General features: G+C 38.1%; 1 protein-coding gene across 1 annotated transcript in view; it reads left to right on the forward strand.

Moving 5' to 3' along the window:
- Positions 1-19,398, forward strand: part of LOC128696029 (translation initiation factor eIF2 assembly protein) — a gene marked incomplete at its 3' end in the record, with an annotated part of 122,687 nt that overhangs the window by 76,684 nt on the left and 26,605 nt on the right. Inside the window, 3 exon segments of the mRNA XM_070094850.1 lie at positions 929-1,051; positions 3,725-3,864; positions 12,043-12,248. Coding sequence (XP_069950951.1) covers positions 929-1,051; positions 3,725-3,864; positions 12,043-12,248 — 469 coding nt within the window.

Below are 19,398 nucleotides of genomic sequence, written 5' to 3' on the forward strand. Positions count from 1 at the left end.
TTCCTCCGAATCTGCGAAAGAGTCAACACCTTTAGATGTGCCCTTCTCACTTCACGAACTTGAGTCAGCACTTTCCACTTGTCTGTCTGCAGCTGGGTCCAATGGCATGCATATCTGTATGCTTCAACACTTGCACCAGTGGTGCTCATCATCCTCTTGTGTGTCTTCATTCTTGTTGGGTCTCAAGGTGTTCTCCCTCTTCAGTTGAAAACTGCCATTGTCTCGACTTTTTGTAAACCAGGTAGTTTGGGTTATGACACCTCTCGCTAGAGACCCATTGCTCATATTGGTGCAGTTTGTAAGTTGTTAGAACATATGGTTAAGAAGCACTCAATATGGTGTTTGGAAACCCATAATTCTCTCAGTTTGACTTTCATATGGGCCTATCTACTATAGACTCCTGAATTCATGTGGTTACCTATGTATGTGGCTGTGTTCTTAGCACTACTCTTTTCCTTCTTTCTGTTAATGACCTTGCCTCTTTTCTCCCTTCAGATATTTGGTCATCTTTCTATGTTAATGATTTTGCTATTGCTTATGCAGATGCTGTCCCTGTGGCAGCTTTTGTCCAGAATACTATTGATCATGTTTAACACTGTTTCACCTCTCATGGGTTTAAATTATTTGCTCCTGAAATGCATCAGATTACTTTCACAAGGCACCTTGTTGTCCTGTATACCACTTTATACCTATATAGTTCCAGTATCCCTGCATGAGATACGGTCAAATTTCTTGGTCTTCTGCATGCCGAATGTCCTTTTTCAATCCCATTTACAATTTTTTTTTATGTACAAGACCTTTATAAGAGAGCTGATTGCATTTTCTACAGTATGCTAATGTTGGTTCATGAATCTTAAGTGAAATATAAGATAAATGAAATTTGAAGACTTATTGCTTTTAACATTCTAATTTTAGTATTACTCCTCAGGTATTTGTCAGCGAGATATAAGCCAAAGTTATTGTTGCATTGGCTCTGACCAAGCTAACATCCGCAGTGATATTATCAGCTTCTGGCAAGAAAACATAGAAAACAGATTTCCTCTTCCTAACTGTAAGTCTTAGTTATTATTTGTTAACATAGACATAGTAGTACTGAATGTGTAATTACGAATATTTGTACTTAATTACACTACTTTTATATAGTATTGCTTTTATTAACCTTTTTTCGTTGTCTGCAATATTCTTCTTCTTTCAACAAACCAGCCGTATCCCACTGAGGCAGGGTGGCCCAAAAAGAAAAACAAAAGTTTCTCTTTTTAAATTTAGTAATTTATACGGGAGAAGGGGTTACTAGCCCCTTGCTCCCGGCATTTTAGTCGCCTCTTACAACACGCATGACTTACGGAGGAAGAATTCTGTTCCACTTCCCCATGGAGATAAGAGGAAATAAACAAGAACAAGAACTAGAAAGAAAATAGAAGAAAACTCAGAGGGGTATGTATATATATGCTTGTACATGTATGTGTAGTGTGCCCTAAGTGTAAGTAGAAGTAGCAAGATGTACCTGAAATCTTGCATGTTTATGAGACAGAAAAAAGACACAAGCGATCCTACCATCATGTAAAACAATTACAGGCTTCTGTTTTACACTCACTTGGCAGGACGGTAGTACCTTGGGCGGTTGTTGTCTACCAACCTACTACCTGCAATATTATAGATAGCATTTGTTTTGAATCTGATACTGTCTGTTACATGAAAAAATGACTACTCTTCCATATTATAAATAACTTTATTAACTGTTGCCTATAATATTATATTGTACTTCTCTTATACCATTTTGGAAATAGTTTTATTCCAGTTAAACTTTTAGATTAAGACTCCTCCAACTTGTAGTACTCAAAAAAATTAAAAAAAATACAGTGGAACCTCGGTACTCGAACAATTCGGTATTCTGATGCTTTGTTCAGTAAAAAAAAATTGTTCGGTAGTCGACCGTTTGCTTGGCACTCGACCAAACAAACACGACCTGCCAGAGCTTCGCTGTAAACTATTTCGTATTTCTTCGCATTTTTTGGTGTTTTTTTATATTATTTGTATAAGTCACCATGAGGCCCATGAAGATTAGTGATAACAGCCAACCAAAAAGAAAATTGGTTGGGAAAAATTCGTTCAGTACTTGAATAGGTCGGCACTTGAACAGCCTTCTGGAACGACTTAAGTTTGAGTACCAAGGTTCCGCTGTAGATGTTCTCAGGATTGTTTTCACTGGTGTTTACTGTACATCACCAAGAAAGTAGAGGGCAGGTAGATCATGGTTGTGGGTAGCCTCATGGCCTTCATGCTTCTTAGTCTTGATGAAGAATTAGTTTTAATTGGGCTTTATGTTAATCCTGAAATTAATGTTGATCTCAAAAAAAAAAAAAAAAAAAAATTCTGAAATGACAGATAATCTTTTTCTGAAGGAAATGACACCAAAAGTATGAAATTTGATGAACTCACGGAATTATCTGGGGAGCAATTTATGCATTGGCACTATCACCCATTTTGAGTTCTATTTTAAGCTGATTCCAATGCTCTATTCAACCAGATTCTTAACTATTTAGCTAGTTTGTCTTCTGATCCATCAATTAAGTACAAGAAGCTACTTATTAAACTATCAGAACTATCCCATAAAGTTGAAAATTTAGCCAGTTTTACACAAAATAAAAAAAAAACAATTTAAAAATTGTCCAAAATAAATACTGTAGACATTCCAGGCACTAAAGCAACATTTCATCTGTTCATTAATCATGTCCTTAGGCTTCTCTTATATTACACTTGCCTTCCATTTTGAATTCATCATATCAGATAATAAAATGTAGCAGTAATGATCAGTCTTGGTTTACAGCACCCCAGTAATTGAATGAGACCTCTTAAATAGTATAAAATAGACTGGGGGATGTTGGGAGGTCTTACCTATCCTCGGGAAAATCACCAAAAATTGAAAAGTTCCGTTATTTTGAGCCCAATTTCAAGCTACTTATGGTCCTGAAACTAACCAAGCATCTATATTTCAGTAGTATATCTTCCCTTCTGTCAAATGATGCCAAGAAACAGCCAATAAAACCATAAACTCCATCCTTGGATAACACTTTAAAGTTATTTTAAATCAAACACAGTGTCAGTTTTTGCTCTTTCCATTATGCACATGCAGCAAGTTTCTTTTTTTTTTATAATGTGCACACTCACCATGTAGACCTGTTCTCTCATATTTAGGTCAAAATTTACCACTCACAGTTTATTTGAGGGAACTGTGCTCAAAACAGATCTGCATGTAGGTCCCTGTCATCAGTAATGTATATGAAAGGTTTAATATAATCTACAACATTATATATACAAAAATCTATTCAGGGGTTGAGAACATTAAAAATAAAATGATGAAATGTGTACACAGTATGGTGGCCTTCAGAAGCTCCACTTTGTGTTCAAGTGAATGTTTTAATGATAAATCACCTTTTGTTTGTCTTTGCCCACTCTGCAAGTGCACCTAGCTGTGACACTGCTGCATTAGTCATAGTGAATCCAAGGATGTCATGTGGGTAATCCCTTTGCAAATGTATCAGCTGTTGTATAATGAAGCATTGTATAATGAGGCATAACTGTATGAGAATATTAATGAATAAATTTATTTATGGAGATTTGTTGCATCTGGATGGTGGGCTCATATCAAGGTGTCTAGATGCATGTGCATGTATAATAATATATAAACAAAAATTTATATAGGTATAAACTTTCTATTGTGCAGATGTTATTGACGTGTATCGTCCAGCGAAGGATTGTGTGATACTACTTGACTTCAATCCTTTTGGTGAAACAACTGATGGACTATTGTTTTCCTGGCCTGAGTTGAAAGGGCTTGATGATGCAAGACAGTGCCTTAGCAGGGTAAAGTGCCTTTTGTGTTTAGATAACAGTAGAAACAAAGTGTTAGATGTGCTGCATATTTTTGTGGCAAGTTAGTTACATTAACAAATTTGAAAGCAGGCAATGTTTCTAGTACAGTACAGTGGACCGTCGGCTAATGATGTTAATCCGTTCCTGAGAGCTCATTGTTAGACGAAATTATCTTTAGCCGAATTAATTTTCCCCATAAGAAATAATGGAAATCCAATTAATCAGTTCCAGACAGCCAAAAGTATTAAAAAAAATAATTTTCTTTTTCATGAAATATACATTTCACTACAAAGAAAACAATGAGACATACACAATAACTATATAAATACTAAATGTTAAAATGACACTTACCTTTATTGAAGAGTATTGATGAGTGATGAGACTGTTTTTCTTGAACACTCTGGGATTTTCAGAGTGATACATGAGTAAAGGCTTCACTTTGCAATCCCCACTAGCTTTACAACAAAACAAGAAAGTTAGCCTGTCTTTCATAGGCTTGTGTCGTGGGAGTGCCTTTTCCTCCTGAGTAATGTAGGTCCTGTTTGGCATTTTCTTCTAGAACAGGCCTGTTTTGTCACAATTGAACACTCGTTGGGGTTGGAATTTTTCAGCTTTGCCATGCCTTATCACACTGTGTATGCCACTACGATTCTTAAATCTCTCAAACCAACCTTTGCTGGCCTTAAATTCACCAATATGAGCACTAGTTCCAGGCATTTTTTCCCGTTCACCTGGGTGTTAGCCGGCTGGTGTGGGTCGCATCCTGGGGGACAAGAGTAAGGACCCCAATGGAAATAAGTTAGACAGTCCTCGATGACTCACTGACTTTCTTGGGTTATCCTGGGTGGCTAACCCTCTGGGGTTAATTGTTTCTTGGTAATTGTTTCTTGTTAAGCCACACCAACAACAGTCTCTCCCCATCTTCGTGTAGTACAGCTGACAGTGGTGCAGCAACAGCTGATGGTGGTGCAGCAACAGCTGATGGTGGTGCAGCAGCAGCTGACCGTGATATGATAGTATTTTGATAGTATTTCTCACCCTTTTTATCACAGGGTTGGCACTAGAAGCTTTCTTTGGGCCCATGGTGGCTTATTTAGCAGTTACAAGCACTATAAACAATGGAGTAATACAAAATGTATTGAATGTATGCATGAAACCGGCCACCCTGGCTTGTAAACAATGACGGCAGGGCAGCTGAGGCGCTCTGGCTGGACGGACAGGTTCGGGACGAATTACGTTGGGCAAGCTTTTTATCGTTAGCCAGACCAAAATTTTTACGCTCAAACGCTTCGTTGGGCGGCTTTAACATTATGGGATGCGTTCGTTAGCCGAGGGTTCACTGTATTTGCATTTGATTTATGTATCCATACATCCCAATCTTGTAGCCATTAATTAAAAACTATATACACAGTACTGAAGAGGCTAAATAATAAAGTGTGCTTTTAAAGCATGAATGTACAAAATGTAAAACTTTGAATAACATGAAGTGAGGCCCAGTAATATACATAAAGTTGTCTGAATTTTTTCTGCATGCTTCTAAGGTTTGTGTCATTATGGAATAATAACAGTGAAAAACTAGACTTTCTCAGCAACACTTAGAACTGTTTCATAGACTAGTTACTAAAATGATATATATCAAGTGTTCTAATAACTGATGCACCTTATTCTAACATTATTTCCCCTTTGTTATGTTCTTTATTCTAACACTGTTTCCTCTTTATGTTCTTTATTCTAACACTGTTTCCTCTTTGTTATGTTCTTTATTCTAACACTATTTCCTCTTTGTTATATTCTTTATTCTAACACTTTCATCATTGTTTTGTTCTTTATTCTAACACTGTTTCCTCTTCGTTATGTTCTTTATTCCAACACTATTTCCTCTTCATTACTTTGACATGCAGACTACATTTTCTCCAACACTCAATATATCTCCCACCTTGGTTTTTTTTTCTATATTCTTCAGTACATAACTATTTGATTGCAGTGTATTCTTTTCCAGTCTTAAAACTTTGTAAAATTATATTTTTTTTATTTATATAAAATATAATTAGATAAACATGAGAGGCCTGAAAAAAATCAGTAAATTGCAGTTTAATTGATAAAATTGTTGAGACAGTAATCTTATGGGAGATGACAGCATTTTTTGTGCCTGTTACCTGCTTTTTTGTGGCTGCAGGCCATTTCTGGTTAGTGTTTATACTGATATAGTTTTATGTTTTCTTTTACTTATTCTTTGTGTTCTTAAAATTTAGGGCCAGTTTTACCCCAGGACTGTCTCAGTTTGTGCAATTTTAGTCTGAGAAAATGTGATTTATTCTATGAAACTTTACTAGTATTTTTATAGGAAAGCAGATCATTATATGAATGGTAGCTACTTGTAAAAGGTTTTGTCCTGAATTATGAAAATAAATAAATGTTGGAGTGTGAGCAGGGTAATATTTAGTGAAGGAATTCAGGAAAACCGGTTATTTTTATATAGTCGGACTTGAGTCCTGGAAATGGGAAGTACAATGCCTGCACTCTAAAGGAGGGATTCGGGATATTAGCAGTTAGGAGGGATATGTTTGTGTATCTTTATAGGTATATGCTTCAAAGCTGTTGTGTTCTGAGCACCTCTGCAAAAACAGTGATTATGTGTGAGTGAGGTGAAAGTGTTGAATGATGATAAAAGTATTTTCTTTTTGAGGATTTTCTTTCTTTTTTGGGTCACTCTGCCTCGGTGGGAAACGGCCGACTTGTTAAAAAAAAAATGTATTAATTCCAGGATTATATGGCATAAAATAAAGGTTGGATGTGAAAAGTGGGTTATAGTAAGCATATATGCACCTGGAGAAGAGAGAAGTGTAGAGGAGAGAGATTTTGGGATATGTTGAGTGAATGCATGGGGAGTTTTGAACCAAGTGTGAGAGTACTTGTGGTTGGGGATTTCAATGCTAAAGTGGGTAAAAATGTTGTGGAGGGAGTAGTAGGTAAATTTGGAGTGCCAGGGGTAAATGAAAATGGGGAGCCTTTAATTGAGCTATGTGTAGAAAGAGGTTTGGTAATAAGTAATACATATTTTATGAAAAAGAGGATAAATAAATATACAAGGTATGATATAGCACGTAATGAAAGTAGTTTATTAGATTATGTATTCGTGGATAAAAGGTTGATGGGTAGGCTCCAGGATGTACACATTTATAGAGGGGCAACTGATGTATCGGATCATTATTTAGTTGTAGCTACAGTTAGAGGACAAGAGAAAATTGAGAACAACAAGTAAGAGGGTGGTGAAAGTGTATAAACTAAGGGAGGAGTAAGTTCAGGTGAGATATAAGCAACTATTGGCAGAAAGGTAGGCAGGTGCAAGTATGAGTAGTGGGGGGGTTGAAGAGGGTTGGAATAGTTTTAAAAATGCAGTATTAGAATGTGGGGCAGACGTTTGTGGTTATAGGAGGGTGGGTGCAGGAGGAAAGAGGAGTGATCGGTGGAATGATGAAGTAAAGGGTGTGATAAAAGAGAAAAAGGTAGCTTACAAGAGGTTTTTACAAAGCAGAAGTGTTATACGAAGAGTAGAGTACATGGAGAGTGAAAGAAAGGTGAAGAGAGTGGTGAGAGAGTGCAAAAGGAGAGCAGATGATAGAGTGAGAGAGGCACTGTCAAGAAATTTTAATGAAAATAAGAAAAATTTTGGAGCGAGTTAAACAAGTTAAGAAAGATTAGGGAACCAATGGATCTGTCAGTTAAAAACAGAGTAGGGGAGTAGTAGATGGGGAGATGGAGGTATTTGGTAGATGGCGAGAATATTTTGAGAAACTTTTAAATGTCGACGAAGAAAGGGAGGGGGTAATTTCATGCACTGGCCAGGGAGGTATATCATCTTATAGGAGTGAAGAAGAGCAGGATGTGTGTGTGGGGGAGGTACTTGAGGCATTACGTAGAATGCAAGGGGGTAAAGCAGCTGGAACTGACGGGATCATGACAGAAATGTTAAAAGCAGGGGGATATATAGTGTTGGAGTGGTTGGTATTTTTGTTTAATAAATGTATGAAAGAAGGGAAGGTACCTAAAGATTGGCAGAGAGCATGTATAGTCCCTTTGTATAAAGGGAAGGGTGACAAAAGAGATTGTAAAAATTATAGAGGAATAAGTTTACTGAGTATACCAGGAAAAATGTACGGTAGGGTTATTATTGAAAGAATTAGAGGTAAGACAGAATGTAGGATTGCAGATGAGCAAGGAGGTTTTAGAGTGGGTAGGGGATGTGTAGATCAAGTGTTTACATTGAAGCACATTTTTTTTTTTTCTCAACAAGTCGGCTGTCTCCCACCGAGACAGGGTGACCCAAAAAAGAAAGAAAATCCCCAAAAAGAAAATACTTTCATCATCATTCAACACTTTCACCACACTCACACATTATCACTGTTTCTGCAGAGGTGCTCAGGATACAACAGTTTAGAAGCATACACATATAAAGATGCACAACATATCCCTCCAAACTGCCAATATCCCAAACCCCTCCTTTAAAGTGCAGGCATTGTACTTCCCATTTCCAGGACTCAAGTCCGACTATGTGAAAATAACCGGTTTCCCTGGATCCCTTCACTAAATATTACCCTGCTCACACTCCAACAGATCGTCAGGTCCCAAGTACCATTCGTCTCCATTCACTCCTATCTAACACGCTCACGCACGCTTGCTGGAAGTCCAAGCCCCTTGCCCACAAAACCTCCTTTACCCCCTCTCTCCAACCCTTTCGAGGACAACCCCTACCCCGCCTTCCTTCCCCTACAGATTTATATGCTTTCCATGTCATTCTACTTTGATCCATTCTCTCTAAATGACCAAACCACCTCAACAACCCCTCTTCTGCCCTCTGACTAATACTTTTATTAACTCCACACCTTTTCCTAATTTCCACACTCCGAATTTTCTGCATAATATTTACACCACACATTGCCCTTAAACAGGACATCTCCACTGCCTCCAACCGTCTCCTCGCTGCTGCATTTACCACCCAAGCTTCACACCCATATAAGAGTGTTGGTACTACTATACTTTCATACATTCCCTTCTTTGCCTCCATAGATAACGTTTTTTGACTCCACATATACCTCAACGCACCACTCACTTTTTTTCCCTCATCAATTCTATGATTAACCTTATCCTTCATAAATCCATCCGCCGACACGTCAACTCCCAAGTGTCTGAAAACATTCACTTCTTTCATACTCCTCCTCCCCAATTTGATATCCAATTTTTCTTTATCTAAATCATTTGATACCCTCATTACCTTACTCTTTTCTATGTTCACTTTCAACTTTCTACCTTTACACACATTCCCAAACTCATCCACTAACCTTTGCAATTTTTCTTTAGAATCTCCCATAAGCACAGTATCATCAGCAAAAAGTAACTGTGTCAATTCCCATTTTGAATTTGATTCCCCAAAATTTAATCCCACCCCTCTCCTGAACACCCTAGCATTTACTTCCTTTACAACCCCATCTATAAATATATTAAACAACCATGATGACATTACACATCCCTGTCTAAGACCTACTTTTACCGGGAAGTAGTCTCCCTCTCTTCTACACACCCTAACCTGAGTCTCGCTATCCTCATAAAAACTCTTTACAAAATTTAATAACTTACCACCTATTCCATATACTTGCAACATCTGCCACATTGCTCCTCTATCCACTCTATCATATGCCTTTTCTAAATCCATAAATGCAATAAAAACTTCCCTACCTTTATCTAAATACTGTTCACATATATGCTTCTGAAACCTCCTTGCTCATCTGCAATCCTACATTCTGTCTTACCTCTAATTCTTTCAATTATAACCCTACCGTACACTTTTCCTGGTATACTCAGTAAACTTATTCCTCTATAATTTTTACAGTCTCTTTTGTCCCCTTTCCCTTTATATAAAGGGACTATACATGCTTTCCGCCAATCCCTAGGTACCTTCCCCTCTTTCATACATTTATTGAACAAAAGTACCAACCACTCCAACACTATATCCCCCCCTGCTTTTAACATTTCTGTCATGATCCCATCAGTTCCAGCTGCTTCACCCTGTTTCATTCTACATAATGCCTCACGTACCTCCCCCACACTTACATTCTGCTCTTCTTCACTCCTAAAAGATGGTATACCTCCCTGACCATTGCATGAAATTACTGCCTCTCTTTCTTCCTTAACATTTAAAAGTTCCTCAAAATATTCTCGCCATCTACCTAATACCTCCCTCTCCCCATCTACTAACTCCCCTACTCTGTTTTTAACTGACAAATCCATACTTTCCCTAGGCTTTCTTAACTTGTTTAACTCACTCCAAAATTTTTTCTTATTTTCATTAAAATTTCTTGACAATGCCTCTCCCACTCTATCATCTGCTCTCCTTTTGCACTCTCTCACCACTCTCTTTACCTTTCTTTTACTCTCCATATACTCTGCTCGTCTTATAACACTTCTGCTTTGTAAAAACCTCTCATAAGCTACCTTTTTCTCTTTTATCACACCCTTTACTTCATCATTCCACCAATCACTCCTCTTTCCTCCTGCCCCCACCCTCCTATAACCACAAACTTCTGCCCCACATTCTAATACTGCATTTTTAAAACTATTCCAACCCTCTTCAACCCCCCCCCCCCCCACTACTCATCTTTGCATATATGTGAACAGTATATAGATAAAGATAGGGAAGTTGTTATTGCATTTATGGATTTAGAAAAGGCATATGAGTGGATAGGAGAGCAATGTGGCAGAAGTTACAAGTATATGGAGTAGGTGGTAAGTTACTAAATGCTGTAAAGAGTTTTTATGAGGATAGTGAGGCTCAGGTTAGGGTGTGTAGAAGAGAGGGAGACTATTTCCCAGTAAAAGTAGGTCTTAGACAGGGATGTGTAATGTCACCATGGTTGTTTAATATATTTATAGATGGGGTTGTAAAAGAAGTAAATGCTAGGGTGTTTAGTAGAGGGGTGGGATTAAATTATGGGGAATCAAATACAAAATGGGAGTGGACACAATTACTTTTTGCTGATGATACTGTGCTTATGGAAGATTCTCAAGAAAAACTGCAAAGGTTATTTGACGAGATTGGAAGTGTGTGTAAAGGTAGAAAGTTGAAAGTGAACATAGAAAAGAGTAAGGTGATGAGGGTATCAAATGATTTAGATAAAGAAAAATTGGATATCAAATTGGGGAGGAGAAGTATGGAAGAAGTGAATGTTTTCAGATATTTGAGAGTTGACATGTCAGTGGATGGATTTATGAAGGATGAGGTTAATCATAGAATTGATGAAGAAAAAAAGGCAAGTGGTGCATAGAGGTATATATGGAGACAAAAAACGTTATCTGTGGAGGCAAAGAAGGGAATTTATGAAAGTATAGTAGTACCAACACTCTTATATTGGTGTGAAGCTTGGGTTGTAAATGCTGCAGTGAGGAGGCGGTTGGAGGCAGTGGAGATGTCCTGTATAAGGGCAATGTGTGGTGTGAATATTATGCAGAAAATTCGGAGTGTGGAAATTAGGTGAAGGTGTGGAGTTAATAAAAGTATTAGTCAGAGGGCTGAAAAGGGGTTGTTGAGGTGGTTTGGTCATATAGAGAGAATGGATCAAAGTAGAATGACATGGAGAGCGTATAAATCTGTAGGGGAAGGAAGGCGGGGTAGGGGTCGTCCTCGAAAGGTTGGAGGGAGGGGGTAAAGGAGGTTTTGTGGGCGAGGGGCTTGGACTTCCAGCAAGCGTGCGTGAGTATGTTAGATAGGAGTGAATTCAGACAAATGGTATTTGGGACCTGATGATCTGTTGGAGTGTGAGCAGGGTAATATTTAGTGAAGGGATTCAGGGAAATTGGTTATTTTTATATAGCTGGACTTGAGTCCTGGAAATGGTAAGTACAGTGCCTGCACTTTATAGGAGGGGTTTGGGATATTGGCAGTTTGGAGGGATGTGTTGTGTATTTTTATACGTACATGCTTCTAAACTGTTGTATTCTGAGCACCTCTGCAAAAACAGTGATTATGTGTGAGTGAGGTGAAAGTGTTGAATGATGATGAAAGTATTTTGTTTTGGGGGAGTTTCTTTCTTTTTTGGGTCACCCCGCCTCGGTGAGAGATGGCCGACTTGTTAAAAAAAAAAAAAAGTAAATTTTAACATCCTGTTGCATTTACAGATTATCGAAGATGAACCAGACTTAAACAGTATAATGGAAGACCCTGCAGCAAACGTATTCTATTTTAACGAGAGGAACTTCACCGATAGCAATCGACAGTCCTACTCTCCAGAGAGGAATGCACTGACTCACTCCAGCCTTTTAGAAAGTTTACCAGAGTTCAGGTTTATATCAGATGCTACAGGAGTTCAGCCAAGCCCATACATGTAAGTTTTGTTCCATAAAATATCTATCTTTTGACATGTGTGCACATGCATGCACTCATGCGCGAATACCACCACCACCACTGCCACTGCCGTTGCATGTTATATTGAAGTAGCTGCAGATAAAAAAATATTGCTTTTATCTGGAGATATTTGGAGTGGGTTACGAGGGTCAATGCCCCCGTGGCCCAGTCTGTGACTAGGCCTCATGGTGGATCAGGGCCTGATCAACCAGGCTGTTACTGTTGACCGCATGCAACCCCACATACGAACCACAGCCTGGCTGTTCAGATACTGACTTTAGGTGCCTGTCCAGCTCCTTCTTGAAGACAGCCAAGGGTCAATTGGTAATCCCCCCTTATGTATGCTGGGAGGCAGTTGAACAGTCTTGGGCCCCCTGACACTTATTGTGTTGTCTCTTATCACGCTTGTGACACCCCTGCTTTTCATTGGGGGGATGTTGCATCGTCTGCCAAATCTTTTGCTTTCATAGGGAATGATTTTTGTGTACAAGTTTGGTACTAATCCCTCTAGGATTTTCCAAGTGTATATAGTCATATATCTCTCTCGCCTGCATTCTAGGGAGCACAGGTTGAGGAACTTCAAGCATTCCCAGTAAGTGCGGTGTTTTATCGCAGTTATGTGTGCTGTGAAGGTTCTCCATACATTTTCTAGGTGAGCAGTTTCACCTGCCATGAAAGATGCTGTTAGTGTGCAGCAATATTCCAGCCTAGATAGGACAAGTGATCTGAAGAGTATCATCATGGGCTTGGCATCCATAGTTTTGAAGGCTCTCATTATTCATCCTGTCATTTTTCTAGCAGATGCAATTGATATAATGTTGTGGTCTTTGAAAGTGAGATCCTCTAACATTATCACTCCCAGGTCTTTTACATTAGTTTTTAGCTCTATTGTGCATTTGGAATTTGTTTTATACTCCTACATAGTTTTAATTTCCTCACGTTTTCCATATCAGAGTAATTGAAATTTCTCATCATTGAACTTCACATTGCTTTCTGTGGCCCATTTAAAGATTTGGTTGATGTCCACATGGAGTCTTGCAGTGTCTTCAATAGAGGACACTGTCATGCAAATTCGGGTGTCATCTGCAAAAGAAGACACGGTGCTGTGGCTCATATCCCTGTCTGTGTCAGATACGAGGATGAGGAACAGGATGGGAGTGAGTACTGTGCCTTGTGGAACAGAGCTTTTCACAGTAGCCACCTCAGACTTTACTCTGTTGACTACTACTCTTTGTGTTCTATTTGTTAGGAAATTATAGACCCATCTACCAACTTTTCCTGTTATTCCTTTATCACACATTTTGTGCGCTATTACTCCATGGTCACACTTGTTGAAGGCTTTTGCAAAGTTTGTGTATACTATATCTGCATTTTGTTTGTCTTCTAGAGTATCCAGAACCTTGTCATAGTGGTCCAGTAGTTGGGACAAGCAGGAGCGACCTGCTCTAAACCCATGTTGCCCTGGGATGTGTAACTGATGAGTATCTAGAGGAGTGGCAGTCTTGCTTCTTAGAACCATTTCAAAGATTTTTATGATATGGGATGCTAGTGCTGTCGGTCTGTAGTTCTTCGCTATTGCTTTACTGCCCCCCTTTGTGGAGTGGGGCTATGTCTTTTGTTTTTAGCAGCTGTGGGATGACCCCTGTGTCCATGCTCCTTCTCCATAGGATGTTAACCCCTTGACTGTCACAACCCCAAATCCTGGTGTCGCAAAATTTCCGAAAAAAAAATTTTTCTTATGAAATGATAGAGAATCTTTTCCCGATTGTAATGACACCAACAGAGCGAAATTTAGAAAATAAGAAGATAAGAATGGAGGAAAACTGCAGAAGGCCTACTGGACCATACAAGGCAGGTCCTTATCAAAACGACCTCTACCCAAAGCTACCCAAGAATTAACTCCCATACCCAATGACATCAATCAAACCCAGCCCCTCCCACTCATATATTTGTCCAATCTCTTTTTAAAGCTACCCAAAGTCCTAGCCTCTATCACCCTATTGGGAAGATTGTTCCACGCATCCACAACTCTATTAGAAAACCAGTACTTAACTCTGTACTTTCTAAATCTAAATTTATCCAACTTAAATCCATTATTTCTGGTTCTTACTTGGTTCGACACCCTCGGTACTTTATTAATATATCCTTTGTTTATGCCCATCATCCAGTTATACACTTCAGTGATATCTCCCCTCATTCTACGTCTCCAGAGAATGGAGATTTAAGGCTTTAAGTCTATCTTCATATGGGAGATTCCTTACACAGTAAATCATTTGAGTCATTCTTCTCTGTATGTTCTCTAATGAGTCTATATCCGTCCTGTAGCAAGGAGACCAAAACTGAGCAGCATAATCTAAATGAGGCCTCACTAGTGATGTATAGAGGTGTAAAATAACTTTTGGTCTTCTGTTACTTATACTTCTAGAGATAAATCCTAGTAATCTGTTAGCCTTGTTGCACACACTAAGGTACTGCTGTCTTGGCTTTAGATTTCTGCTTACCATGACTCCCAAGTCTTTTTCACATTCTGTATGATCAAGCTCTACTTCACCTAGTTTATAGCTTCGAGGGTTATTTTCATTACCAGTGACTAGTACCTTACACTTATCCACATTGAACTTCATTTGCCATTTTTCATACCAAGACATTAATTTATCCAAATCTTCCTGGAGTTCATTGCTATCCTCCTCAGAATGAATCATACGGCCTATCTTTGTATCATCAGCAAATTTGGTAGGTAAGACACATTGGCAACATTTAGGCAACTTTATTCTGAAACGTTTCACCTACACAGTAGGCTTCATCACTCGAGTACAGAAAGTAGGCAGGAGCAGTAGAGATGTGAAGACGATGTAATCAGTCCATCGCTCTTAAAGTCGTAGATTTGAGGTTGTCAGTCCCTCAGCCTGGAGAAGTTCTGTTCCAAAGTCTGGAACTAACTGAAGATCAAGCGACAGTGTTGAGACTTAAATACTGTCGGAAAGAGAGGTGCAGAGTAGTAGTAGTGAGATTGTAGTCATTGAGAGGTCACGTCCCTCTCAGAACAAACGGTTCTCACTTGAAGAAGTTGTCCAAGGTGTTTTCTCTTCTGTACCAAGATGCCATTGTGTTGCAGTGTCTGACAGAGTGAATATCAAAATGGTATGCAATACCGACAGGTTGGTAGGTAAGACACATTGGCAACATTTAGGCAACTTTATTCCGAAACGTTTTGCCTACTGTGTATGCGAAACATTTCGGAATAAAGTTGCCTAAATGTTGCCAATGTGTCTTACCTACCAACCTGTCAGTATTGTATACCATTTTGATATTCATCAGCAAATTTGCTCATGTCACTCGTAATCCCTTCATCAAGGTCATTAATGATGGAAAACTGACGGAATTACACTCTCGCGAAGTTGGCAACCTCGGCAATACAGTGGATCCCCGCCTTACTATATTAATCCGTTCCTGAGAGCTCATCGTAAGCCGAAATTATCATTAGCCGAATTAATTTTCCCATAAGAAATAATGGAAATCAAATTAATCCGTTCCTGACACCCCAAAGTATGAAAAAAAATTTTTTTTTACCACATCAAATATTAATTTTAATACATATTAATTTTAATATGTAGTAGGTTGGTAGACAGCAACCACCCAGGGAGGTACTACCGTCCTGCCAAGTGAGTGTAAAACGAAAGCCTGTGATTGTTTTACATGATGGTAGGATTGCTGATGTCTTTTGTCTGTCTCATAAATATGCAAGATTACAGGTATGTCTTGCTACTTCTACTTACACTTAGGTCACACTACACATACATGTACACATTTATTTATACACACTCATCTGAATTTTCTTTGATTTTATCTTAATAGTTCTTGGTCTTATTACTTTTCCTTTTATATCCATCAGGAAGTGGAATAAGAATCTTTCCTCCGTAAGCCATGCGTGTTGTAAAAGTCAACTAAAATGCCGGAACAATGGGCTAGTAACCCCTTTTCCTGTAAAGATTACTAAAAAGAATAAGAAGAAGAAAATTGTCAAAGTGGGAAGTCTGAATGTGCGTGGATGTTGTGCAAATGATAAGAAAGAGATGATTGTGGATGTTATGAATGAGAAGAAGCTGGATGTCCTGGCTTTAAGTGAAACAAAGCTGAAGGGGGTGGGAGAGTTTCAATGGAGAGGAATAAATGGGATTAGGTCAGGGGTTTCAGATAGAGTTAGAGCTAAAGAATGAGTAGCAATAATGTTGAAGGATAAGCTATGGCAGGAAAAGAGGGACTATAAATGTATTAATTCAAGGATTATGTGGAGTAAAATAAAGATTGGATGTGAAAAGTGGGTTATAATAAGCGTGTATGCACCTGGAGAAGAGAGAAGTGTAGAGGAGAGAGAGAGATTTTGGGAAATGTTGAGTGAATGCGTGGGGAGTTTTGAATCAAGTGTGAAAGTAATGGTGGTTAGGGATTTCAATGCTAAAGTGGGTAAAAATGTTATGGAGGGAGTAGTAGGTAAATTCGGGGTGCCAGGGGTAAATGTAAATGGGGAGCCTTTAATTGAGCTATGTGTAGAAAGAGATTTGGTAATAAGTAATACATATTTTATGAAAAAGAGGATAAATAAATATACAGGAGTGCCCCACTTATACGGCTGGTTAGGTTCCAGGCTACCGCCGTAAAGTGGAACACCCTTTTTTTCCATTTACAAATGCATACAAACACTAGATAACAAGTTTACACTAACATATATTAAGTTAGCAATAGAACCAGGCATCAAAAAAAATAAAAAAGTACAATACACACATAGTGCACTCATTACTTACCTTAAAATATTTATAGTCTTAATCAAGGGTGAGACAAGTAGTATTTATTGTAAGAAATCAAGTGTGGTATATATGGTAGTCAGCCAGGCTACCATACCAGGCCACCCCACCCACACATACAATTCTATGATATTTAAGCATCCCAGAGCGATAAAATGTATATACAGTTCACTCATTACTTACCTTAAAATATAGGGTGAGATGAGTAGTATTTATTGTAAAAAATCAAGTGTGGTATGTATGGTAGTCAGCCGGGCTACCATACCAGGCCAACCCACCTACACATAATATTCTATTACATTTAAGCATCCCAGAGCGATAAAATGTATATACAGTTCACTCATTACTTACCTTAAAATATTTGTAGTCTTAATGTAGGGTCAGGAGTAAGTAAATGAGATAAAACGAATAAATGAGAGAGAGAAAGAATGAGTGCATGAGAGAGTACAGGCGCAGAGTTATGTAAACAAACCAGGCGAAGGTAAGTTTTGTAAACGAAGTGTACACGTCTGGTTTGTGTACAAGTTACATTGTGTACAGGTTGTCTCTACATTGATAAAGTAGAATAAATAAAGAAGAACACTCCCATTCTCATGTAACATCATTTTGAGAAGAAATGATGCTCTGAGTGAAGGCAATGGAAATAAGTCACTGACTTTTTTGGGTTATCCTAGGTTCTCTACACATATGTTGTTATGTATGATAATCTATGTAACTGTATTTGTGTATACCTGAATAAACTTACATACATACGAAAGGAATAATTTTCTACAGTTACCCCCAGTAACACATTTTCTCTTATGTTAGATTAGAGAAAATGTTATTCTTGGCGTCACTTGTACAAGTTATCTGGCTACCACATCTCATATTTATGTTTATTTATTCTATTGTGGGGTGTATTTATCATCTTTTTATGTTATGTATCGTGTTTATTATATAATTTTGAAAAAAATATAATGGATGGATTAATGAAAATGTGTATATTAACGTAATATACAACATTTAATGAGACTCCGTGATTATTATTATTATTATTATCATTTCTAATATGGCGTCACTTGTGCAAGTCGTCTGCTACCACATCTCATATTTATGTTTATTTATTCTATTGTGGGGTGTATTTATCATCTTTTTATGTTATGTATCGTGTATATTATATAATTTTGAAAAAATATCATAGATGGATTAATGAAAATGTGTATTTAACGTAATATACGACATTTAAATGAGACTCGATGATTATTATAATCATTACTAATATGACATCTGGAGACATAAGACACACTTACTGATTTTAATGTGTACCTGCATGCCAGCACAGTATGTAAGTTTATTTAAGTACAGGTATACATAAGTATAATTATCAGAGTATATATAAAATATGAAATAACTTTTAAAAACATTTGAAATTTTGGAGTTTCCAGACAAAATGGAGAGACTTAGTGCTTACTGAGCTCACGAAGAATGTAAACAAACAGGGTGGGGCACGGTGACCGTATTAGAAAGTCAGGTGGGGGGAGCCGTATAGCGAGTTTTGGTCATAATTTGAAATGACCATATTACCGGAACGCCGTAAAGTGAAACGCCATAAAGCGGGGCCCTCCTGTACAAGGTATGATGTAGCACCTAATGAAAGTAGTTTATTAGATTATGTATTGGTGGATAAAAGGTTGATGGGTAGGCTCCAGGATGTACATGTTTATAGAGGGGCAACTGATATATCGGATCATTATTTAGTTGTAGCTACAGTTAGAGTAAGAGGTAGATGGGAAAAGAGGAAGGTGGCAACAACAAGTAAGTGGGAGGTGAAAGTGTATAATTAGTTCGGGTGAGATATAAGCGACTATTGGCAGAAAGGTGGGCTAGTGCAAAGATGAGTAGTATGGGGGGTTGAAGAGGGTTGGAATAGTTTTAAAAATGCAATATTAGAATGTGGGGCAGAAGTTTGTGGTTATAGGAGGGTGGGGGCAGGAGGAAAGAGGAGTGATTCGTGGAATGATGAAGTAAAGGGTGTGATAAAAGAGAAAAAGGTAGCTTATGAGAGGTTTTTACAAAGCAGAAGTGTTATAAGAAGAGCAGAGTATATGGAGACTAAAAGAAAGGTAAAGAGAGTGGTGAGAGAGTGCAAAAGGAGAGCAGATGATAGAGTGGGGGAGGCACTGTCAAGAAATTTTAATGAAAATAAGGAAAAATTTTGGAGTGAGTTAAACAAGAAAGCCTAGGGAAAGTATGGATTTGTCAGTTAAAAACAGAGTAGGGGAGTTAGTAGATGGGGAGAGGGAGGTATTAGGTAGATGGCAAGAATATTTTGAGGAACTTTTAAATGTT

Source organism: Cherax quadricarinatus, chromosome 48, assembly GCF_038502225.1.
Source record: "Cherax quadricarinatus isolate ZL_2023a chromosome 48, ASM3850222v1, whole genome shotgun sequence".
In the NCBI taxonomy this organism is placed as follows: domain Eukaryota; kingdom Metazoa; phylum Arthropoda; class Malacostraca; order Decapoda; family Parastacidae; genus Cherax; species Cherax quadricarinatus.